This window comes from Syngnathus typhle, linkage group LG11, assembly GCF_033458585.1.
Source record: "Syngnathus typhle isolate RoL2023-S1 ecotype Sweden linkage group LG11, RoL_Styp_1.0, whole genome shotgun sequence".
Classification (NCBI taxonomy): domain Eukaryota; kingdom Metazoa; phylum Chordata; class Actinopteri; order Syngnathiformes; family Syngnathidae; genus Syngnathus; species Syngnathus typhle.
The window spans coordinates 13,215,487-13,240,000 of NC_083748.1; the positions used below are offsets into that span (position 1 = coordinate 13,215,487).

At 44.4% G+C, this 24,514-nt stretch overlaps 3 protein-coding genes across 3 annotated transcripts; 2 read left to right on the forward strand and 1 right to left on the reverse strand.

Annotated features, from left to right (window-relative positions):
- Window positions 1–8,411: 8,411 nt before the first annotated feature.
- On the reverse strand, window positions 8,412–10,090 carry snrpc (small nuclear ribonucleoprotein polypeptide C). The gene is made up of 6 exons (XM_061291829.1): window positions 9,975–10,090; window positions 9,504–9,546; window positions 9,312–9,420; window positions 9,152–9,211; window positions 8,898–9,002; window positions 8,412–8,819 (listed from the first exon to the last, which is right to left on the reverse strand). The coding sequence occupies exons 1-6, from the start codon at window positions 9,980–9,982 to the stop codon at window positions 8,701–8,703; spliced, it is 444 nt and encodes a 147-aa protein (XP_061147813.1). The 5' UTR covers window positions 9,983–10,090; the 3' UTR covers window positions 8,412–8,700.
- Window positions 10,091–10,482: 392 nt separating this feature from the next.
- On the forward strand, window positions 10,483–13,708 carry ilrun (inflammation and lipid regulator with UBA-like and NBR1-like domains). Its single transcript, XM_061291828.1, has 5 exons — window positions 10,483–10,805; window positions 11,472–11,626; window positions 11,750–11,947; window positions 12,161–12,420; window positions 12,618–13,708. Exons 1-5 carry the CDS (start codon window positions 10,648–10,650, stop codon window positions 12,651–12,653), a joined length of 807 nt encoding a protein of 268 aa, XP_061147812.1. The 5' UTR covers window positions 10,483–10,647; the 3' UTR covers window positions 12,654–13,708.
- A 1,998-nt stretch (window positions 13,709–15,706) lies between these two features.
- LOC133162853 (SAM pointed domain-containing Ets transcription factor) lies at window positions 15,707–22,577 on the forward strand. Its single transcript, XM_061292334.1, has 6 exons — window positions 15,707–15,965; window positions 19,874–20,300; window positions 20,987–21,184; window positions 21,253–21,300; window positions 21,483–21,617; window positions 21,892–22,577. Exons 2-6 carry the CDS (start codon window positions 19,883–19,885, stop codon window positions 22,068–22,070), a joined length of 978 nt encoding a protein of 325 aa, XP_061148318.1. The 5' UTR covers window positions 15,707–15,965; window positions 19,874–19,882; the 3' UTR covers window positions 22,071–22,577.
- The last annotated feature ends 1,937 nt before the right edge of the window (window positions 22,578–24,514 follow it).

Consider the following 24,514-nt stretch of genomic DNA (forward strand, 5'->3'; position numbering starts at 1 on the left):
TCAACGTCTTTCAGTGATGACACCACAGAAGTCTACATCGCAAAGTCTGCTTTGGTTTAATCTTTATGGGAAGAGACTCACCTCCCCGGCAGTGTGTAAAGGATAAGTACAGTTCAAAATATGTATCGCTAATGTAATGCTTATTTATTTATTTGTGCATGTAGAGGTGTACTTAATGGAGTGTCTTCTTCAAGTATGGGAAAGTGCTTCAATTTTTTATTTCCCCCTCAGAGAGTTTGAATGCTCTGACGCTGACCTCAAGGAAGCGGCTGTCCGGTTTGTCCACAGAATAACATTCCCAGAAAGACAGGAAGACGTTTCCCCGTGCTTGTCAGCGGAAAACGACTATCTATAAATAAACAGGTAATTCGTACGACAAGCGAACGCACGGCACAACATCGACACATTAGCGTGAAGATTGAGAGCAAATTAATTTAGCACGCTGCAGAGAATCAGAGAGGATAAACAGTGCACGTGTAAGTGTATGCACGTGTGTGTGTGTGTGTGTGTGTGTGTGTGTGTGTGTGTGTGTGTGTGTGTGTGTGTGTGTGTGTGTGTGTGTGTGTGTGTGTGTGTGTGTGTGTGTGTGTGTGTGTGTGAGTTGAGTGTATGTGTCAGTGAAAGGACTGGGCACTGCTCCATGTTTCCCATTGTGCCATCAGCAAAGGAGGATGATGACAATAACCCCTGACAGATTTGAATGGCTCCAGCCAAGGACTGATCCCCTCAAGTTTTAAAAGTATATATACCAAAATTGAAGACTTTTAGGATATCCTGAGCAATTTTCCTTTCCTGAAAAGGATTGGCAATGATAAACTTAAGCCCATTTAATATTTACCATTGCAAATTCGAATTGGTGGTCGTCACTGACAGCTATGGACTTCTCCAATGAGACTTTGGATAATTACACTGACATTTTGCTAGTTGAGGATACTATTGCGAATCCAGCCCTTCATTTTACAAACCGTTTATCCTGTTACGGGGAAATAAACAAAAACGTTTGCTCACACTACAAACTTTCTTTTAGTGATGGGTCTGCATCCACCTGGCCTTAAAGCTTTTAGCCTTTCTAACTTTAACAGAACTAAAAGAATATCTGTTAAAAATAGACTCTGGCATTCACTTTGTAAGTACGTGTTGCAAAGTAAAAAAAAAAAAATACAGACAGCACTTGACTATTCACTCGGTTTGTTACCATGGCTGCGGACAGTTTTCAGTTTTGGATGAGTGTGCTGCAGTAACGTGCGGTGATGTTCATGACATGACAACGTGCGTGGTGCAATGTGCTGTTGCATGAGCGAGGTTAACCCTCATAGAAGACTGAGCCTCGATTAAGGTCCTTCCGCTCTGGACCACCACACCCTGCGTGCATTGTCCCTAGAGTCGGAACTCAGGGGGGCCGCATACGTACCCCCTGAGTCGCATTGACCTTTCGTTAACACCGCTAGGTATCCAGGTCAAGCCACTCAGGGCAGAAGAGCTGGGGATCAATCCTCGCCAATCAGAGTGAGAACCAGCCGCGGTGAACCGCTGCCTTTCTCTTCTGATCAGGCTCCAAGAGCACTGGAGCCAGCCCTGACTAAGCAGTGCCTCCCCAGTGCTCTCCTCCCGGTTGTACCTATAAAAAAAAAGCTTCTTTCTTCTTGAGCAATCTTCTTTGTCCCATGTCAACGCACGACCTAAGGAGATGCTGGATGCATTCCTCCAACTTTGCCGTGCTTCCTCCATCGCGAGGCTCCAGGGAAGTCAAAGTACCTAGAGGGAACTCACCTGTGTTGCAACACCTGTGGAGGGAATGGCTGAAAAAGAAACCCTACTCTGCAACGCCTAGGTCCCGGTGCATCCTCGGCCTAGTCACCTAAGCTGGACTAGGGGACGTGAATATTAGGGGGAAGAATTGGGAACCTGTTCCAGGTCACCATTTAGAGTCCAATATTAACGTGTGTGGTGCAATGTGCTGTTGCATGAGCGAGGCTAACCCTCATAGAAGACTGAGCCTCGATTAAGGTCCTTCCGCTCTGGACCACCACACCCTGCGTGCATTGTCCCTAGAGTCGGAACTCAGGGGGGCCGCATACGTACCCCCTGAGTCGCATTGACCCTTCGTTAACACCGCTAGGTATCCAGGTCAAGCCACTCAGGGCAGAAGAGCTGGGGATCAATCCTCCCCAATCAGAGTGAGAACCAGCCGCGGTGAACCGCTGCCTTTCTCCTCCGATCGGGGTCCAAGAGCACTGGAGCCAGCCCTGACTAAGCAGTGCCTCCCCAGTGCTCTCCTCCCGGTTGTACCTACAAAAAAAAAGCTTCTTTCTTCTTGAGCAACCTTCTTTGTCCCGTGTCAACGGACGACCTAAGGAGATGCTGGATCCATTCCTCCAACTTTGCTGTGCTTCCTCCATCGCGAGGCTCCAGGGAAGTCAAAGTACCTAGAGGGAACTCACCTGTGTTGCAATACCTGTGGAGGGAATGGCTGAAAAAGAAACCCTACGCTACATCGCCTAGGTCCCGGTGCATCCTCGGCCTAGTCACCTAAGCTGGACTAGGGGACGTGAATATTAGGGGGAAGAATTAGGAACCTGTTCCAGGTCACCATTTAGAGTCCAATATTAACGTGTGTGGTGCAATGTGCTGTTGCATGAGCGAGGCTAACCCTCATAGAAGACTGAGCCTCGATTAAGGTCCTTCCGCTCTGGACCACCACACCCTGCGTGCATTGTCCCTAGAGTCGGAACTCAGGGGGGCCGCATACGTACCCCCTGAGTCGCATTGACCCTTCGTTAACACCGCTAGGTATCCAGGTCAAGCCACTCAGGGCAGAAGAGCTGGGGATCAATCCTCCCCAATCAGAGTGAGAACCAGCCGCGGTGAACCGCTGCCTTTCTCTTCTGATCAGGCTCCAAGAGCACTGGAGGCAGCCCTGACTAAGCAGTGCCTCCCCAGTGCTCTCCACCCGGTTGTACCTGCAAATAAAAGAGGCTTCTTTCTTCTGGAGCAATCGTCTTTGTCCCGTCTCGACGGACGACCTAAGGAGATGCTGGATCCATTCCTTGAACTTTGCTGTGCTTCCTCCATCGCGAGGCTCCAGGGAAGTCAAAGTACCTAGAGGGAACTCACCTGTGTTGCAATACCTGTGGAGGGAATGGCTGAAAAAGAAACCCTACGCTACATCGCCTAGGTCCCGGTGCATCCTCGGCCTAGTCACCTAAGCTGGACTAGGGGACGTGAATATTAGGGGGAAGAATTGGGAACCTGTTCCAGGTCACCATTTAGAGTCCAATATTAACGTGTGTGGTGCAATGTGCTGTTGCATGAGCGAGGCTACCCCTCATAGAAGACTGAGCCTGGATTAAGGTCCTTCCGCTCTGGACCACCACACCCTGCGTGCATTGTCCCTAAAGTCGGAACTCAGGGGGGCCGCATACGTACCCCCTGAGTCGCATTGACCCTTCGTTAACACCGCTAGGTATCCAGGTCAAGCCACTCAGGGCAGAAGAGCTGGGGATCAATCCTCCCCAATCAGAGTGAGAACCAGCCGCGGTGAACCGCTGCCTTTCTCCTCCGATCGGGGTCCAAGAGCACTAGAGCCAGCCCTGACTAAGCAGTGCCTCCCCAGTGCTCTCCTCCCGGTTGTACCTGCAAGTAAAAGAGGCTTCTTTCTTCTTGAGCAACCTTCTTTGTCCCGTGTCAACGGACAACCTAAGGAGATGCTGGATCCATTCCTCCAACTTTGCTGTACTTCCTCCATCGCGAGGTACCAGGGAAGTCAAAGTACCTAGAGGGAACTCACCTGTGTTTCAACACCTGTGGAGGGAATGGCTGAAAAAGAAACCCTACTCTACATCGCCTAGGTCCCGGTGCATCCTCGGCCTAGTCACCTAAGCTGGACTAGGGGACGTGAATATTAGGGGGAAGAATTGGTAACCTGTTCCAGGTCACCATTTAGAGTCCAATATTAACGTGTGTGGTGCAATGTGCTGTTGCATGAGCGAGGCTAACCCTCATAGAAGACTGAGCCTCGATTAAGGTCCTTCCGCTCTGGACCACCACACCCTGCGTGCATTGTCCCTAGAGTCGGAACTCAGGGGGGCCGCATACGTACCCCCTGAGTCGCATTGACCCTTCGTTAACACCGCTAGGTATCCAGGTCAAGCCACTCAGGGCAGAAGAGCTGGGGATCAATCCTCCCCAATCAGAGTGAGAACCAGCCGCGGTGAACCGCTGCCTTTCTCCTCCGAACGGGGTCCAAGAGCACTGGAGCCCCTGAGCACTTAAACTCTGCGTCAGCTTGACCCTTCGTTAACACCGCTAGGTACCCAGGTCAAGCCACTCAAGACAGAAGAGCTCAGGATCAACCACCCTGATCAGTGAGAACCAGCCTACAAAAGCATGCTCATAACTTCTTAAGCAATCTCCTTCGTCCCATTACAACGCACGACCTAAGGAGATGCTGGATTTAATTCCTTCCACTTCCCTGTGCTTCATACACCGCAAGGCCCCAGGGAAGGCCAAACTATTGTTGTTGTTTTTTCCAGAGGGTCACTTTTTCAGAAACTTCCTACACTCACGGTTCCCATTTATTCAGGTTCCTGGTGGCTCCCTCTTGTGGATCTCTTGTGTACTACCTCTCATTCTCCAGCAGTAACTGCAGGTAATTTGGATATATTTTCGAGCGGCCCTGAGCGTGGCTTTATTGGATGTCCGATTCTTAACCCTGAGTCGTGTGTCTTCAAATATTGCTGCATCCTTTGTCCCTGTTGAGTGCCAGAGTTGCTTATCCATTTCATACCATTCTCTATCTTACTATTTTACTTCTTTTTTTTTTATCCCCTACAGTTTCGATCTCATTGATTTTAATGTTCAGCTGTCAATCTTTTTTGTCAATTGCTGTTTATTGGTATTTTACTTTTATTCTAATTCAAACATTTAACTATCAAATTTCATTTTATTATTGTAGCGTCAGTTGTGACATCTGCGATAGGGATCCCATTGGCAGGGTGTCCCGTTTGCTGTGATCTCTCGGGACCACTGCAATCTTCACAGTATCTTTATTTGCTATCTGCTCATACCTGAAGGTCCTTATTTTGGGTGTCCCTTACACTCACGGTACCATGATTTTTCCAAGATGGCCGCCACGCCGTCCGGTCACCCTCGGGCACCCCTTGGTGGCTATCCCTGGCATTGCGTCCGATTGTATTTAGGTTGGTAGGTTTAGATTTTTTTCAGGTACTTTTTTTTGGGAGGGGGGGGGGGGTAATTCTGCTTCTTTTTAAATAAAATAGGATTAGGGTTAACCAAAATTAAATTCAAATCGGTCATCCCTTATTTAGAATATTATTGTAATAATTGCACATTCACAATATAAGAATACAAGTGACGTGCGGTGAGGTTGATGACTGGGGAGTCAACCCCCCCGGGTAAGATTTTTCCGGCAACTAACCGTGTCACAAACATTCTGGTGTGGCTTATTCATTATTTAAAAACCCAATTGGGTTTTTTTCTGAAAACAAAAAAAAGGAATGAAAACTTTTGTCATTGTATTCCGGTAAAATTGTGACAAGTCTCTTGAAATTACAATCTTGGGAGAACAAAAAACACACCAAAAGAAAACACAGCTGTCATGTTGCCATTGTTGGTGGCGCGTTATGGCTTTCTGCTAAATGCTCTCCCACATGAACGGGAATCAAATAAAACACACGCTCAAGTCGTAGGACAAAGAAAGAGTGCTGACTTTGAAGAAAAGACAGCAGCGCTAAGCAGATTGGCGCACGGCACGATAACGACCGGTGCGCTTCCATTAATTGCTAAATGAATTTTGCACTTGTTGACTGACAGGAGGGAAGGAAAGAAAACGTCTGCACAGGAGATAAGCTCAAACGTGAGCAATAATTGAGGCTTCTAAGGTCGAGAGAGAAAACATATTTCTTTCTTTGGCTTCTTTTTGCCGCAATCATCACTTAAACTGCTCGTGGTGCACCTTGGCTTATCTTGTATTTCATTTATTTTTTCAGGAAGAATGCAATGAGAAAAAGGCCTTACTTTTTTCAAGGATAAAAGAACATAAGTCTTCCAAGAATACACGGAAATTTATAAATGTCAGAATTCCTTCACGTGAAATATGAGATTTTTCAGAACCTTCAACCTAAAGCAGATTTTTTCTTCCTACAAAAACAATGTGCAAAAACATTCCCCACATTATGTCTTCTTTTTTTTTTTGTGATGATGTTTTTATACAGTATACACTGTATAGTGTGAACATGCGGCCTTTTGGGAGCAGGAACTCTCTCCATAAGTAGTGACACGAATTGGCAAGTGCTTTTCCTTGGCACTCGGGAACAGATGCAGCATATGTCCGATGTGATGATAAAACATGCAAGTGCTTTCATCAGAGGTGAGGCCACATGAAAAATAGAGAAGCTTTTTCCACTTTTAACTCCTCGTCCAAAAAAAAAAAAAAAAAAAAAAAGGGCGTGGTTTCAACAATGTCATACTTAGGAATGAAATACAGTGACATTCACCACAGGGAATTTGTCTGCCTACAGGTTAATCAAATACAGCAAAATTGCATTACACCACTTGTGCCATTATTTGAAACTGCATTTCGCTTCTAAAAACATAAGAATAATTATGTAGGATTGCGACATCAGTCTTGTAAAGTGTTCTGATTTTCAGTCTTGAATAAAAATCAAGGGACTTTAAAGTCAACCTTGAGGGATGCCACAACTAATTTCTTGTAAAATTTGATTTTTTTTTTCTAAAGGAGAGACAAATTAATTTTTGTAGTATCACAACATTATTCTTGCAAAACTGCAAACAATTTCTTGAAAAATGACAATTTTTCATCTCATTGGTCAGAAGTGAAAAAGTGTTCATTGTAAATTTGGCATCTTACACAAAGACCTAAATGTGACTGTGAGCTCTAGTTCCTCCATCTTCTGCCTCACTAAGTGCAGTGTGCGTCCTACCAACCGCAAAGCACTCTTGTGGCCCCCTGGTGGGCCACCCACCAGCACGGGACACTATGTGGACACCGGCTGTGAGTCTCCTTCCTCCCGTGTTAAATATTCATTTGCCAGCATCTGCAACCAAACGCAGACTGCAGACTTTTCCTAAAGTCACAAGGACCAGCCAAAAATGATGACAGTTTAAAATATACACGTGTTGTGGTTTTAGAGAAGAAGCTTTAGAGAAGCTTTTTCGTCATGTACAGTATTTATCATCAGTTCACCCGCAATCTCTTTTAAAAAAAAAAAAAAAACATCAAAGTCAGGCCCTTTTGTGATTTTCTAGATTTCTGAATTCTAGGGTTATCAGCACACTTCTCCCTTCTGCAGTCTGTCACCCTTTCAATGGAAGAAAAGCGCCACATTGAATATTCATAAAGAGTTTTTTTTCCTTACGTCTCGTGACAGACGCTGCATAAAATGTGCATGAATGTGTGAGAACGTGTGGGTGGTGCTTAGTGACCGTCACGTGACAAAGTCCTTGCGCTTCAAAATGACAGATATAGTGCAGGGAGTACTCGACCCCTCCGTACATAAGGCCATTCTCAATTATCACTGTACGCTTGCTTTTTCATCAAATTGTTTGGCCTCAAAATAGTTTGCATACAATTCTTTATTGTATTGATGACTTTACCATTGCGTTTAGGTAATTAATCACCTGCAAGTGAGTCAGGCCATTATGATTCTCTGGCTCCCCCTATCGATATATATTATTACACGGTACAGAAGGAATGGCTCGAATCATTTTTATTTGTATAGTGCTTTCACAAGAATGTATACACGTGACAAGTGTTTGCATTCTTCTCATATGCAGGGTGGGTTGAATATTTTCCCAGAATGCACTTGGTAGGATTAAGAATAGGATTATATTCTGTGTGCATGTGTCATATAGGATGCCTTTACAGTGCTAATAGTGCTCAGTTGTGATTGAGACAGAGGGGTGTGTATTTAACTGTGTTTATTTGATTTCACAGGATGCATAACAATGAGAGCGCTCTTATATTCCAGAAGTGTCAAGACGTGCAGCCAAAAGCAGCCAGACACATCATTTTGCAGCTAAAGGTAATGACGTGTCTTTATTCCTTTAACAAATCTGTACCAAAACTGATTGTCATTTTCCCAATTCAGTTTATTCGGAAAAAAAAAAAAAAAGTTAGCTATCAATTTGGTGTGTGTGAGAAATGGGGCAATCCAACAATATGCTTTCAAAAGGTGAGTTTGGCAAAGCTGTATATTGGTACTGTACACCGCTGCAAACGACAACAAATTATAACAATGACGCATTATTTGTGTAAAAACAGTTGTTCATCTGCATATTTATTTTAGGATAGGTCTCATTTTGGTTAGCATTGGTATCAAAATGTAGAAGTTGCAATACGTCAGGTCAGAGAAGATGAAAAGGGCAAGACATGGGTTTTAAATGCTTGCTTTAATTCACAAAGCAGAGAAATGTAAAAAAAAAAAAAATCTAAAAGTGTCCAAAGTCAAACTTAAGATTCAAATGGGTGTGTCTGTAGAATGAAGAGAACACAAGTACAACAAAGATCTCTTCTCTTGAAGTTGAGTGTCTGGTATTAGGTAGGAATAAATACAAGACAGACAACATATGGTTGAAACTGAATAAAAATGTCATCGATCTCCAGTGCCTCCGTGTGGCGCCAACGCTTCACAATAGCTGCAGACATCAATGACACTAGTCTTATCTGTCCGGTCTCATCATGCCCGGCCTGACGGGCATCATCATGGGTCGAGGGTGACGCATCATGTGAGGTGGTCCCGGCATCATCTGCATGGGCGCTCCCATCGGTGGCCGCATTCCTGCTCGTGAACATGTCGGGAGGTGTGAGTACGTTCAAAGATCTTTCCAAACTTCAACAAAAGGCATAAATGTCGTACCGGGTCCGCCAGGCATCATTCCATGAGGCGGGGGTCCCATCATGGGCATCATGGGAGGACCGGCCATGGGCGGCGTGGGCAGCATGCCTGGACGTGGAGGAGCACCTGTGTCAAACCCAGATATTTTTATTAGACTTGAATCTTGTCTTGTCCATGACAGGGTCACTGTCCTCACATTCTACACTGTAGTATCCGAGAAACAACGAAAGGGCCCTCGCAGTAAGTGTTACATGGTTCATTTCTTGCTGACTTACCAGGAGGGGGGGCACCTGCAAATGGCGTGGGGGGAATTTTTCCTTGTTGAAAAGCAGCCGCTGTTGAAAAGTGGGTGGGAAAAAAAAAAATATATATAGGAGATTAGCATTTATTTGTTACGAATGACCTTCTGCCACAACCGAACGCCAGTTTGCTTACTGGTTTTATCAATGAGGCTCTGGGCCTGCTCTTCCATCCATTTTTGGTAGTAGTCCTTCACATTTTCTTTGTGTTTTCTCCCACTGCAGTGTGTCTTCCTTACAGATGGCTGAAGAACCAAAGCAGATGAAAGATGAATGCAACCAATGCAAATGTCTTCATTTAGTAGTGAAATCGTGATGCCGTGCTTACCGAATCGTGCGTAAGGTAGGTGTCGCAGTAGTCACAGTAAAACCTGTGGATGAGATTACAAAGTCGAATAATTTATTAAATTGTATTCACCGGAAAATGGGTGCACATTTGCAAAGCAATTGATCAGCGTACGATCCTGGCTAACTAGAGAGCTAATGATACTACAACTACTCCCTATCAGTTTTAAAACGTGCTCACAATATGATGCGACCAATTACGAGCAAATTAATAATGATTAAATGATAACTATAATTAACAAAAATAGTCTTTAAAATTCCCTTCGCAACGAGTTTCGTTCCAGAAAATAGACGGAGCCGGAACAAAGCTCGCTCTGCTTCAGTATAAAAACGGTCAACTCATTCTGTTGTGTTCGAACATTTACCTCCAATATTAACAGTTATTAACGTTCGTTTCATTGTTTGAACGCTTGGGAGCAATGATTCAAGCGCCACAAAGAATATAACGACTTACTTCGGCATGTTTGAATAGAGACAGCATCCGAATCCGCCACTGTGGTGTTCTCGATTAAGGTTCCGACCAGAAATGCGTTCTATCCACAATGTGTTCCGGCAAGAAAGCGGTGGTATGCAATACGTAGATGTAACCCAAAGGTTCCAAACACCTGCGAAAAATAGTATTTTTTTTTTCTACATACAGACATGATAGTGCCTTATTTGGGCAAATAGGCGGCATTTTGTAGGTATTCCCAAGGCAGTTAGCGCTGTACCAAGATCCCAAATGATGGAAATTAGGCGTGGTTACTGGAGAAAGACACACACACAAAATAAGACATATGGGGATTAAACATAGTTGCAATGCTCCAATAATGACATAGATCGCATGTATTTGTTTCCACGTATCCGTTTTCCGCGGCAAGAGCAATTTGTGAACTCACGTGATGAGCCAATCGGAGGAGAGCTCCAAATAGCAACAGATGACGTAATCACCCACAACGTGATTGGCGCGGGTGACGCGCTGGGTTGTTGCAACGTCAAACTTCGTCCCCCTGTCGTGCCATGCGCATTGACGCTTGTTGTTGTGGCGGTGGAACAGCTGGTTATGGCTAGACGGGGCCTCGGACCCGACTGAGAGAGAAGCCCCTACCCACCCCTTACCCCGCCCTCCCTCCTCTCCCACCACCCCCATGGAGGGCACGGACATGGATGTGGACGCGGAGCTCATGCAGAAGTTCAGCTGCATGGGCACCACGGACAAGGACGTCCTCATCACGGAGTTCCAAAGACTCCTGGGCTTCCAGCTCAACCCCGCTGGCTGCGCCTTCTTCCTGGACATGACTAATTGGTGAGTGCGGGGATGAAGTGAAGGAGGACGGCCCCGCGGGAGTGTTTGACTTGAGTCACGCAACGGCGAATTAGCCCCGTAAATTAGCTGGTTAGCTCACGTTATTATGCTAATAAAATGGAGGCGAGACACACAGCACTAAGTTAGTTTGGGTTTATTTGACGACTGGCCGTTAACAAGGCTCATTCAGCACGTTCAACGAAAGGTAAACACAAGTTTCCCGCCGAGGGGGTTAATTAAAACCCCGTGCGCCGTCCGCTCGCTTGAGCTAGCCCGCGCTCAGGCTACGTTACGTCAGCCACGCAATACGTGTGGTGACGTCATCGGTCGTGATGCGTTGGCGGAAACCAAAAAGTCGCTTTGGAAAAGATTAAATAGACTACTTTGTGCTTAGTAGTCTGACGTACGATTTTCCAATTGCTGCATGTTGAAAAAAAAAAAAAGTGTGATTATAGGAAAGACTGTTACAAAAACGTGATTTCATTTCCAACAAGCGTTTCAAATGACAATTTCAAACTTGGGTTAGCGTTTTGAAGTAGTTTTTCGAGTCAGTTTGAAATGAGGCTTCCAAAGATGTTCTACTCCTACCTTCTAAATTTGACTGTGAAGCCTCACAACTCTGCCGGCGTTTGCATCATGGTCATCTTTGATCTCATCTTCCACCAGGAACCTCCAGGCTGCCATCGGCGCTTATTATGACTTTGAGAGTCCCAGCATCAACACGCCGTCCATGTCGTTTGTGGAAGACGTGACTATCGGAGAAGGCGAATCGGTCCCGCCTGACACGCCCTTCACAAAAACCTGGAGGATACAGAACTCAGGTACGAGGGGGGTTGACGTGTATTTGCAGCACTGGTCTCCAATTAAGGAAGCGGCAGTCTCTCACTCGTTGAAGTGACCCGGCAACTAACGTTTGCAAACATGATGTCTACTCACTTCTGTAGGCGCTGAGTCATGGCCGCCGGGCGTGTGCCTCAAGTACATCGGTGGTGACCAGTTCGGTCACGTCAACACGGTAATGGTGAAGTCTCTGGAGCCTCGGGAAGTGGCCGACGTCAGCGTACAGATGAGGAGTCCCGTGTCGCCTGGCATGTATCAGGGCCAGTGGAGGATGTGCACCGCCACCGGCTTGTTCTACGGAGGTACGGCACACTGTCCCAACTATTACTGATTTGGCTTTCAAGGCAGGATTGGAGTTTTATCGTGCAAGTTAAAGCAATGGCTTACAGTTCCAAATTAGGGACTCAATCCAGAGTTTGGGTTTCACGTCACTCCCATCATTAGTAGCGGTCACACCGATGACATTGATGTGCGTCGTGTCGAGTGAAGCACATCTGCAATTCGTTTGTCTTCAGACGTGATCTGGGTGATCCTGAGCGTGGAAGTTGGCGGTCTCCTGGGCGTCACGCAGCAGCTGTCGTCCTTCGAGACCGAATTTAACACGCAGCCTCAGCGCGACGTTCAAGACGACTTCAATCCCTTTGCCTCGCCGCAGAAGAACAAGCGAGACAGCGACGGCAGCGAGTGCCCCGGCGAGAACACGGCAGCTCATAATGCGGCCAACAGGACGTCCAATGGCCTGCAGGCCAATCTGACGCCGCTCACACGCGGACAGGTACGCTTTCAAATGGGTTGCGTTTGTTCGACAAATTATCGCCGATTCATTGTACGGCTATTAATGGCACGTAGGGTTAAACTAGGCTTTCAAACGAGGGTTAGGATTTCAAATGGTCATGTTTGTATTGTACCTGTGATAGTATTAAAATGAACGTCTTATTCATGTATATCTATTGTTTGTTTTGTTTTTTCCAGGGTGTTCATGGACCATATCCGTTCGGACAGAGCTAGAGCGTCCCTCACCGCTGGAAGTCCTCAAAGGGGAGCGCGGAGGAACTGTTGTTTTCTAACGACTCTCCACAAAAGCCCTCTTCGCACGCAGACGGCGGCGGTGGCCGAATGTCCCGCCCGCACCCGTCAGCGCTTCTTTCAGATTGAATTCCTTTTTTCTTCCTCAAGCATCTTCTCACCGCACACTCTGACCATCGCTGGGACATCTCGACAAGATGTCGGCCTTAAAAAGTCCGCACGTTCACCTGGATTGACCTCATGCTCACGCATCTGATTGATTACTCCAAGGCTTACCTTACTTTCCGGGCGTCAATTGCATCTTCAATCCCTGTGAAGACCAACTCTCCCAAAGACAAAATCTGGCCACACTTCAGGGGCACGCTGTGACATGGTGGGACAATGTGTGTGTTTGTTTTTAGGGTGGGCTTTTGAAAGCGTGCAAAAGGGTTTGAAAAAGCCATGGGTGGCAAAAAGTCTTATTTTGCCTGGCTGTACTTTTCCACGTTTGTGTGTTTTTGCTCAATGTGTGCGTGCATGTGCGTGTGTTGCGTTCAAGTGACAAAGAAAAGTGAACTTGTGTAACATTTGAAGAATGCTCCAAACCCGCTCATGAATTATCCCTGTTATTTATTTGTACTCTTGGTCAGCAGGTGGTGCTAAAAATCAAATCTCAAGTGTGTGTGTGTGTGTGTGTGCGCGTGCCGGTGCGTGTTCCAATGAATTCAAGGCGACAGTGACGCTGATTCCGCTTTGAGTGAAATTCAGCACTGATGATATGTTACTGCTGTTTGCACAAACATTATTTCCAACGGCTAATGATGATTTTTTTCAATTATTATTTCGTGGGTTTTGGACGCATCGTCACCATCTTTTGTCGTCCCCCCCCCCCCCCCCCTTCCTACCCAGCTCCTCCAAAAGGTTTGTTTTCTTCATGCTTTAAAGAGTTTAAACATGCACCAAATGATCCTCAAGAAAGTGATTTTTATCATTATTCTGTCAGGCAGAGGCTTTGAAAGTGTATTTTTGAATGGAGAATAAAATGGGAAAAATTGTCACGCTGTGGTCAGAATGTTTGTCGAGTCCCCCTCATGTATTTTTTTTTACGACTTAATTATATTATAAAATATTTCTATGATTAGCTTTTGAGTCATTTCACGGGGAGTGACGATTTCTGACTGTTTTTCCCCAAATCTTTTTTTGTTGTTGTTCTTTCCTCGGGGGTCTTTTGTGTCCATCGTTTCCAGAATAAACTTTTCTACAATCCTGGAGACTCAAAGTGCACAATAAAATATAAAGTATATATAAGCTAAGATAAGTAAATTTTGCACGATATATCATCTTTAATGTCATTCAACTGTGTGTTTAAAAGTGGAAAAGCTTCCATTCATAAGGTGTTTAACCTTAAAGGTGTGCCTGCACGTGCATGTACAAATATTGACATCTTCTTTTGTCTTTCTTTTTTTTTTTACACTCCAGATGATTCTGCGATATCACATCTGCTTCACACCTTTCATTGGTGCTCTGTCAAGCTTGTCAGAAAATAATATGACAGCCAAAAAATATCCATATCCAATTGGGGGTTGTGATGATAGTATCATGAAGAACGGGTTTCTCCTAGTGGGGGTCGGTGCTGGGGGGCACCATTTGCTGATTTTAATCTCACACACGAATACTGTAAAGCTATCTGCCTTGTCAACAGAGTTGCCAAATCTAAAAATGAAAAATTTGCTGATGAGGCTCTGGTATTGGATTTCATTTATGTCAGTGTTTGTTTTTATTCTGTCAAATTAATCAAAGGGTTTCAGTTTATTTCTAGGAGTTCATAGCACGGTCAGGGTGCCATCTGCTTGATGGACTTCCTGGCAGTTTCATATGAATATGATTATGTGACTATTATCAACCAGGAAGGAGTGAACGCCTTGGTCGTTATAAATGACAAGACCTTTTAATGGGACAGCAGAAAATGCTGCAGATGTGAGACAAGTGTCTTTACATATCCTTTGTTTAATAAAATAAATAAATAAACACAACATTTTGGCTTGCTATCATTCGACTTCCCTTTTTGCTAAAAAATAAATTACCTATTTCTTATTGTAAATAAACTTGACTTAATTGACGTCATTAAAAAATACCCATGTGACTTTCAAAAATAGATGAACTACATTTACTAAAAGTCCGAGCCTGAGCCTTCAGTGGATATTTGGTGACCTCAAAATAATGTACAAAAAAGAAAACCACACACACACAATAAAACCTTGGCTACATTCACACTGCAGTATATTACAGTATGTATTGTAATAGTATATTCTTATAGGAAATATAATTACTAAAGGTGGTCCTGCAAGCTGCTGCGTGGTACGGTAAGGCTGTGGAATGCAGCATCACGTCACCTTTGACCTCTCTAAAAATCACCATTGCCTTCGGCCAAAGGGTGTTTGTCGACTCCTCTGGGGCAGCCTGGGCGGGAGAGGTCACATCCCCTTGTTGACACGGGGTACACCTGCTCATGACTCATCCGCGTCTGTTAGCTTCTATTAGCTCGCCAGCGCTGAAGCGTGTCAATGTTTTTCTTCGTCGGAAAGAAAGTTCACATGCCACTCGGAGAAACTGCCATGCAAATGACTAAAGCCAAAAGCTAACATGCTATCTTGCCAATCCCTTGGCCTTTTTGCACAGTATGGCATTTTGATTCATGTCCTCTTATCTTCTGACCCCGTGCATCAATCCATCTTGGTATTTTAGCAAGTGTATGACACCTATAATAATTTTTGCAGAGCAGTTACCTAGTGCCGGGTGACATTTATAAATCATTTGTGCCTAGACATTTCTTTGCAAAATTAACCCTAAAGCAAAGCAAGTCGGCGGATACACGTACACACACGTACTGGCTGATGATGCTCTCATTTCACTTTCATCCACCTGATCTGATATGCACACGCACGCACACACACACACACACACACACACACACACGACAGCTTGTGTGCATAGGTAAATAAGGCAGCCCTATAAATTGGAAAAGCTGTCAATGGAGGTGGAATTCCTTCGCTGTTGGCCTCCTCCCTGGCAGGTGTTTTGACTCCCGGCCAATGTGCAGGTGGCCTTCTGGCTGAGACTCTCAACCTAACCCACATCATTAATATTAACATATCAATATATAAAAGCTGCCAGCATTGCCCCCACATCCCGTTTTGTTTTTCCCAATGCACCCTCGTCCCAAAGCAACGGCCTCAGGTGGTCACACTTGATCGCATCTTAACGCCACTTCATCTTGTGACAGTCAACAGCATCGGCTGGAGAATCCCAACCCAGGTAAGAGGTCATCCACTTATGTTGATTGCAAAATATTTGGGCTGAAACAAAAAAAGATATCAATATTTGATTGAATAAACTTGCATAATTTTGTGTTTATTACCTAATGTAATACTTGTTTTGTTCGATGGGAATCTCTTTTATTTCATTTCACCCACCAAAACAATTAACTCTATTTTTAAGCATTCAAAACTACTAAGGCAAAGTAAGAATTCATTTATTTTTGCAATGTTATTTTAAAATTGACTTTTTTTGTTATTTGAATACATTTTTAAAAAATGACCTTCCCTAACCTCATTATTTTATTTATTGTTTGGGTGAGTGTTATTTAACTTATTTTAACTTGAGTTTTTACTGCTTTTAGGATAGCCCTAAAACTTTCTATGCCAAGACAAAAAGATCATCTTCTACTCATTAACTCACATCTAAACACTTGGCTGTCGTGATGATGAACGAGGACCAAACGGGTTAATTGTAAGCTCAACAAGTTGAGTCTTTCCGCACGGCGGGGGGAACATTGGTGATCAGCTGGTACCATAGTCAAATACATGGACTTTTGCTAAAAGAAAAAAAGTGGTCAAATTATTTATAAAACTCTTAGTCGAAGTACAGACAGCTAATCACGGCTCAGCTTGAAAACTGAATTTTGCTGCTTAACTCATATTCTGCAAAAACAATGTTAATCAAAATATTGTGTTTAGACTAGTGGTACCACATACAACAATTTATTGTAAAGAAAACTTTGGGGTTGACATCCACCAGAATTGGTGTTTTTTTTTTTAAGCTGGCTCAAGACATGCCGTATCTACTACGAATAATTCTTGGAAATAACAACATTCTCTTAAAGAATCGGTCTTAAAACCCTGAGATGTGTTTTTTGTAGGTAAATGTCGTAGCGAGAAATCTAATCATGCACGGCCAGCAAAAGACGGCCTCAAGCCCTATTAGTGATGTGCATTTAAGTGAACTGAATCTTTGGAATCAGTTCACTCAAACGAATCGTTCAACGAATCCCCCCCCCCCCACACACACACACACACTGTTCCTTTCTGATTGGCTGTTTGATCTGTGACGTCATTCGGACACTCCATTAGGTATACCACCATTTCTAGGTGTACCTAATCACAGGCCAATTAGGGAAAAATCATGGTCATGCAGTAGATATATTGGATAACAATATTTAGGCGTATATATGCATGCACGTTATTTACAAACTACTAAACGGGTTATAAAATCAAGATCACCCAAAGAGAAGCATAAGCTCCCGTAGTTGCATAACGGCGCATTCCTTCATGCAATAAAGTTAGCCGTTAGCTTGGAGAAAACGTGCATAAAAGAAGTGGTGTTTCAGTGAACGGTTCTTTCTTTCCTTGGCAAATCGTAAATCGACATTCTGCCTTACATAGTTCACGCCAGGAGGGAGACGCAACACATTCACTGACTGATCCGTTGATGCACGGGAAGGAAAGCCGAAATCAATCAATCAATCAATTGCATTTCCCGTTCAGTAGGTGAACGGGAAATGCAATTCACGACTCGTTCGTGAACGGCAAGTTATGTCTTTCTTCTTCGTTTTGTTTTACGGCGAGGTGGCACCAGCTTCAATGTGCATTATCGACACCTACTGGTGGAAGTCATATGAACTGAAAAAGGAATGAATCACTTTAGGAAGTGATTCGTTCACTGAACGGAGTCGTTCATGTGAACGAATCGTTCACTCACGAGCCAACACGACGCCGCAGCCGTCTTCCAAGTGAATAGGAGCGCCTATGCGGAAAAGATGCGCTTCCCACCCACAGTGGGGACTCTGACTTTGCTGAGCAAATGCTCCTCAAATGAATATGAGCTTCTTGAGCAAACTCATTTAGAGATCAGTCAGGGATTTAAGCCTCCCTGCCCCACGGAAACCTTTTAGCGGTACCCCGTCTTCCGTTTTGAAGAAGTTAATATGGCTAAATTTGCTTTGCTAATGTGCTTAGGACAAGCTGTCGCAGAGCACAGTTGACACACAGCAGCAGCGGCAGCAGCAGCGGCGGCGGGCTGCAGAGAAAGACTCAAATGTTAGAGGCAACACAAAAGGAGATAAAAGGAAGATGAGGAGGCGACTTTACAGTGGGGGGGCTCTGCATCAATGAATCACACACCGTGAGGGGGGGGGGGGGGCAGCTTCTTTTTTGCTGTGTGATGATGAATAACTTCATTCAAGTTTAAGGAGACAAGCATGGACAGAAATAAAAGCATCACTTATTAAGGAATTGGAAACGAATATTAGACAGACTAAGTTACTGACTCACCAACTAACTGGCTGACCATGGTTCAACTAAATGACATCATGAAAACAAACTGCCAACCTGACCAACCAGAGTAACTACTTACTCCTAACTAACTGACAAACTAATGAACTGACTTGACTAACTTACTCATAGACTGAGTGAATTGCTGGCTAACTAACCGACTGACTGACTAACAAACCTAATGACCGCACTGACTAACTGTGTCACCCCTCCCTAACTAACACTTACCAACTAACTAGCCAATCGACCAACGGATTGTCGACTGATGAACTATAACTGAATCATTTGCTTACTGACCGAGCAACGAACTGATGGACTGACTGAAAATAGTAACTGCCCAACATTGTAACTGAATGACTATGAACTTAATGACAAACTAATCAATTGACTGATCCAGCAATTGCCTGCCAGATCAACTCACTGATTAACGGTGGAGTTTTGGTGTATGTGAAACCACAGCTGGTTATCTTAAACGCTTTCTGAGGTCTTCCGGAGCCTGATGGGTGGTCTTGAACATTTCTTCCTATTGTGACTTTAATTCTTTGCGGATATGGACAAACAGAGCACATGTGCTGTGCGAAGCATCTCTTTATTGCTGATAAGATGCCGGCCCAGTGCCTTCTCGTATGCCACCTGTGTCGGGTACACATCGTGACGTCCATTGGTCTGAGATGACTACGGCTGAGGTCCATAAAAGAACACTTACGACGCTATCGTAAAAGAAGAAAAAACAGGTCTACCTTGTTTCGTCTCTTCCATAACGCGAAGTTTTCCAGCACATTACGTGAGCCGAGTTTGATTAAAAAAGCTCCAGCTGACAGCGGAGCCGCAAGGCCGCTGCCCGGATGGCACCTTGAAAGTCAAGCGGCTGAAGCGGGTCAGCTACCCCCAACGCAGCCACTATTCTGTACCATTGACCCACAAATTTAGCCCAATCCAGTTTGCCTCATGCCTGGCTTAAAGCCTCTGCGGGGTCAGTCCCCCAAGACCCACCCCAACAACACCTCATCTGTATTTGGCTATTTAAGGCAGCTCATCATTTGGGCTCTTGCCTGACGTTGCAATGGAACTCCTCGGTGGACGCCATGCTCGGAAGCGACTGGATTGAAGTATTGCCACTGGATTTCATTTAGGAATTGACAAAACAACTGAGGTTATTTCAACCTCGAAAGGGGCTGAAACAACACTCGAGGATCTTTTGTGAGTTGTTATCAATCAATAGAGATGAGCTTGCTAACCCATCATTAAATACAAGTGCCGCTTAGAGCAACATTTTACAAATAATTCTTATTCTGATGAGTGATCTAATAGCTGTATGTATTATTGTATTCTATATAGTTGTGAGTAATCTGAACAGTAAATGATTTGTAAAAATATTAATTCATAATCTACTATGACTTATTATACTAAAAGATGTTTTAAATATGTTTATGCTTTTAAAGAAATATAATATAATCAAGTAACAAATTATTATTATTAAAATAAACAAATATTATACTTACTAAATGTTTTACTAAATATTATACACCCCAGCACAATTTTATATCTTGTGCTGAGGTGGAAATGCGGCCCAAAGTTCATGGCTTCACTGCGGCCTGTTTGTTCCATTCACAGGTGTCCATTATGTCCAATTCCATCGGAAGTTTAGCGGAAATTACAGTTTACGGATCCCGCATCGGAATGCCAGAGGACTCCCTAACCGTCTTGGAACAAAACAGGGATTCCGGAGAAGAGTGGGACCTGGTGGAGGCCAAGACGAACAGCCTGCCGGGCCTCTACCTGCCCTGCTTTGACATGCTAGCCACGGAGGACGCCGCTTGGCTCGTCAAGGTGTCTGAGGCCTCCCCAAACGGGACTCGCATGGATGCGCAGCGAGATGAGCCGGAGCAATGCCCCGTCATCGACAGCCAGGGGCAGGGACTCTCCCCGGGGATGGACGGCGCTGAGGACGAGCGCTCTCTGGAGCAAGTGCAGAGCATGGTGGTGGGCGAGGTGCTCAAGGACATCGAGACGGCCTGCAAACTGCTCAACATCACGCCAGGTACGTCGCAGGAGGGACAGACTGACTCTTCTTTCTGACTCTCATACTTTCATTGTTCCCCCCAAAACACCCTCCCCTAAATTGACAACTTCTGGAGGAGCTTGCCCTCACTGTAGGTGCATCCACCTATACCTCACCCCTCACAGACCCCTTCATCAGCAGAAGGGAGCTGACCCCCCCCGCCCCAACTGACATGTTAACGTAACAAAGAGTTTTCCATAACATGTTTAAGAAGTTCTTTCTATTTATTCGGCGATATTTAAGCTACTGGAACTTAGTCCTAAAATCAACACAGCTCATCCGGCATGACAGATCTCCTCCATCATATCCCGAGTGTTTGCCCGCACCAGGATGTGTTTAATCCTGACCTTTGCATCGCTTCTGTCAGGTCGTGACAGCCGCGTTCAACGTGTACACAGTCCTTGCCGGTGTGGGGGGCGAGGCCTCCTCAAACACCAGCAAAGGCTCTTGAACGCTTGTGTAAGCTGTCATAAAGGCGTCGTCGTAAAAACTGTGTTGACTTTGCAACTATCATGTGCAGAAAGAGGAGAGGGCAGAAAAAAGGCAATTTTACTCACCCAACTTGATTATTTCAGCTATTCTCATTGTCTCGTATTGGTTAGCTCTTAGTTAACCAACCAAACTAACTGACCAAAGTCTGTGATTCGCTTTATTTGTTGGCTTAGACCCGATGGAGTGGAACGTTGGTAACGTTCAGAAGTGGCTACTGTGGACGGAGCACCTGTACCGGCTTCCTCACGCGGGGAGGACCTTCCAGGAGCTGACAGGAAAGGACCTGTGCGCCATGAGCGAGGAAGATTTCCGCCAGCGCTCGCCGCAGTGCGGGGACACGTTGCACGCGCACCTGGACATATGGAAGTCGAGTGAGTTGCAAAGCCGACACTGCTGCGTTGGCACATGGCATTGAACGTAATCGTTATTTTCTTTGCAGCCGCCTGGATGAAAGAGAGGTGCACAGTTGGAGACAACAAAAGTCCAGGTAGGTGGCCGAATACAACATGGAGTCAACCTTTAACCTGTGCATCTCTATTTGATCACCTAGTGGCATAACGTGGGTTACCAGAACCTGGCCGGGGCAGGCATGAACAAAAAGGGGTGTAAATAAATGGATGCATTTGTTGTTTTCATTTGAATGAATTATTTATGAACATACACACGTAGGTCCCGAGGAGCTTTGGTCCGAGGCAGATTCTTCCTGTTCGGGTCAACCAATCCACTTGTGGCAATTCCTTCGGGAACTTCTGCTCAAACCTCACAACTACGGACGCTGCATCCGCTGGCTCAACAAAGACAAAGGTACTTGTATATTATTATTTGTTTCAAATTCACATTGGGCAAATGTTTGTGGGAACAGTACAGTAGATAAAAATGTATATTGTAAGCTTAGTTTTCACAGAAAAAATTATATTGGTATTGCATACATTCAGAATTCCCTGTATATTTCATGTAAAATACTATTAAACAATACAAATAAAAAGTATAAATACATTTCATTAAAACAGAAGGTTGAATATTTGCGCATTGTTTTAATGAGATGATTTCCTAAACGCCTTTGTCCTCATGTCGTAAGGTATTTTTAAGATCGAGGATTCGGCCCACGTGGCTCGGCTGTGGGGCCTGAGGAAGAACCGGCCGGCCATGAACTACGACAAGCTGAGCCGTTCCATCCGGCAGTACTACAAGAAGGGCATTATCCGCAAACCGGACGTCTCTCAGAGGCTGGTGTACCAGTTTGTGCACCCCGTGTGATGCAAAAAGCACAAAACACTCCACGCGTGTCAGGCAAGACACATCCGGCAAACAATCAGGACTGTCTAATACAGCAACCTGCAAGTCAATATTGCCTTAAGCACAAACTGCCTGTTTATTTTTGCCTTTGTTTTTATTTGCTGAGTGATTTTCAGTATGGTAGTGCATTGGATAGTGGGTCGCACCTCTGCCTCACAGTTCTGAGATTCTGGATTCGAATCTCAGCGAAGGCTTTTCTTCCCCACACCCAAAAAACGCTTAGCAGGTTGTGGGCGCTTAACATTGAGAGTCAAAGAACTCCAAGAGAAACAACATTTTCAAATCTTGTTATTCATTCCTGTGATCAAAATGGGGGGAAAAGAAACATATAAAAATATGCCAGTGTAGAAATTGTGTATATATGTGCAATGTCGTTTCTCGACTAATACGAGTGCCACAACTAATAAAGTCACTTCAGGTGATTGATTGTATGACTTTCTATTGGTAATTAAATATTTTTTCAATGAAGACGCAACTTGTCTGTATGATGATCTACATTTTGTTTATATTATGTTAAACCAGAGCGATGGAGCAAGAGAGAGAGAGACAAAGAGAGCGAGAGAGAAAGAGAGAGATGGTGCTAAGAGTCTAATCTAGTTCAACTTGGATAAAAAGTGACCTCTAGAGGCAAAACAAGTTAGTCAGTTATATTACTGCACTCAGAGAACAGGAAGAGGTTGTTTCTGACATCATTTTTTTTTTTAATTTAAGACACAGTTTCATTCCAGTGTGAATACAGACCCATCGTTATGGACGCAGCCACTCAAAGGAGGGGGAAAAAAAAAAAACTCCCTGTTTGGGGTGTTAAAGTAACCAGAGTTGCAAAGTCAAAAGGAGTGAATTCTCAGCTGCAAGCAAAAAAAAAAAAGGATATTTTGTTTGCAACAAGCTCGATTCTCTTGCGTAAGAAAAGCTCATGAATGTTTCAGTGATTCCTCTGCAGCTTTCTCTGCAGCTCGCTAAGTAAGAGAACACCAGGCACGGTGTAAGGTTCTCTCTTGACACCTGTAGACTCGCCAGCAGGCTCGGGAAACACACACACACACACACATACGACACATGTCTGTCTGCTCTAACATGAGGCCTGGCCTCTATGTGATGGGCAAAAGTGGAGGCAATTAAGTGGAGGTCATAGAACTGCTTGTAAACAAGAAAAGGGGCTCGTTCAAAGAAGTACAAAGGCGCCCTGGAGAAGCGGAGGCAGCTTTGTGGATTGCATAATGGATGCTTAAAAGATGAAGGCAGGGTCAAAGGTTGGCTAAAGACCCAAGATGAAATGATAAGAATAAAATGCAAAAAAAAAAAGAAGGACATGAAATAAGAACAGATAAGAACAATAAGAACAGAAATGAAAAAAAAAAAGAATCAGTATGAAATAAAAATTTCATACCAAGAACTAAATAGGATTAAATTCCAATAGCATATAATACAAACAAAATTCAAATTGAATGAAATAAAAATAACATTTCAACACAACAAAATAAAAAACGTAACAAACACCAAAAACAATAAAAAGGAGACAGAATAGTACAAATAAACCAAAATCAAATCAAAAAGTTAACATATAAACATCCTTCTGGCAGACAAGCTACCTAAAACCTTTCCATGAATTCAATCACAATATATATTGTACACAAGCTCATGCTCGACACAGAACGAGAATACACAGCCCAAAAAGTACTGACAAGAAACTCCCAGCTTTCCATCAGAGCCCCAAATTAAGAGATGACCCACTTTTGGAAACACTAAAAAATGTGCTGTTCGGTTAACTCATCCGTTTCACTGGTTGTCAGCCAATTGCATGGCACATATAAACAACCACTCACAATCCCACTTAAGGACAATTTAGAGTGCTCAATTCACCTTTTTAGAATGTGGGATCAACCAGCGTAGAACCAGCAGGAAACCCACGCAGCCAAGGGGGCGGGGGAGGACATGCAAACGGCGCACAGGTAGGCTGGAGGTGCAAAAACAAAAATCTCTTGACTTAGCACAGTGCTTCTCAATTATTTTCTGTTACGCCCCCCCCAGCAAGAAGAAAACTATTCGCGCCCCCCCTCCCCACCGTGACTATCCTAACTTGTCTTGTAAGTCGTAAAATGTTGCACTGTCGCAAACGTGACAGAACAATGAGAGCGCCACTGCCCCCTGCTGTAGTAAACGCGCAATTACACTTTATTCTAGTACTGCCAAAAAAAAAGCCTGTTCCCCAGGGTCACACGCGCCCCCCCAGGAATAGCACCGCGCCCCCCAAGGGGGGCGCGCCCCACTATTTGAGAAGCACTGACTTAGCACAAAAGCAGTCCAATTGCAACAGGTGTTCACAGACTCCCAAACGAATGTGGAACGGCCTCCGTGCGGACTCAGATCCAGCATCATTCAAAACCATTATAAAAAAGACAGAT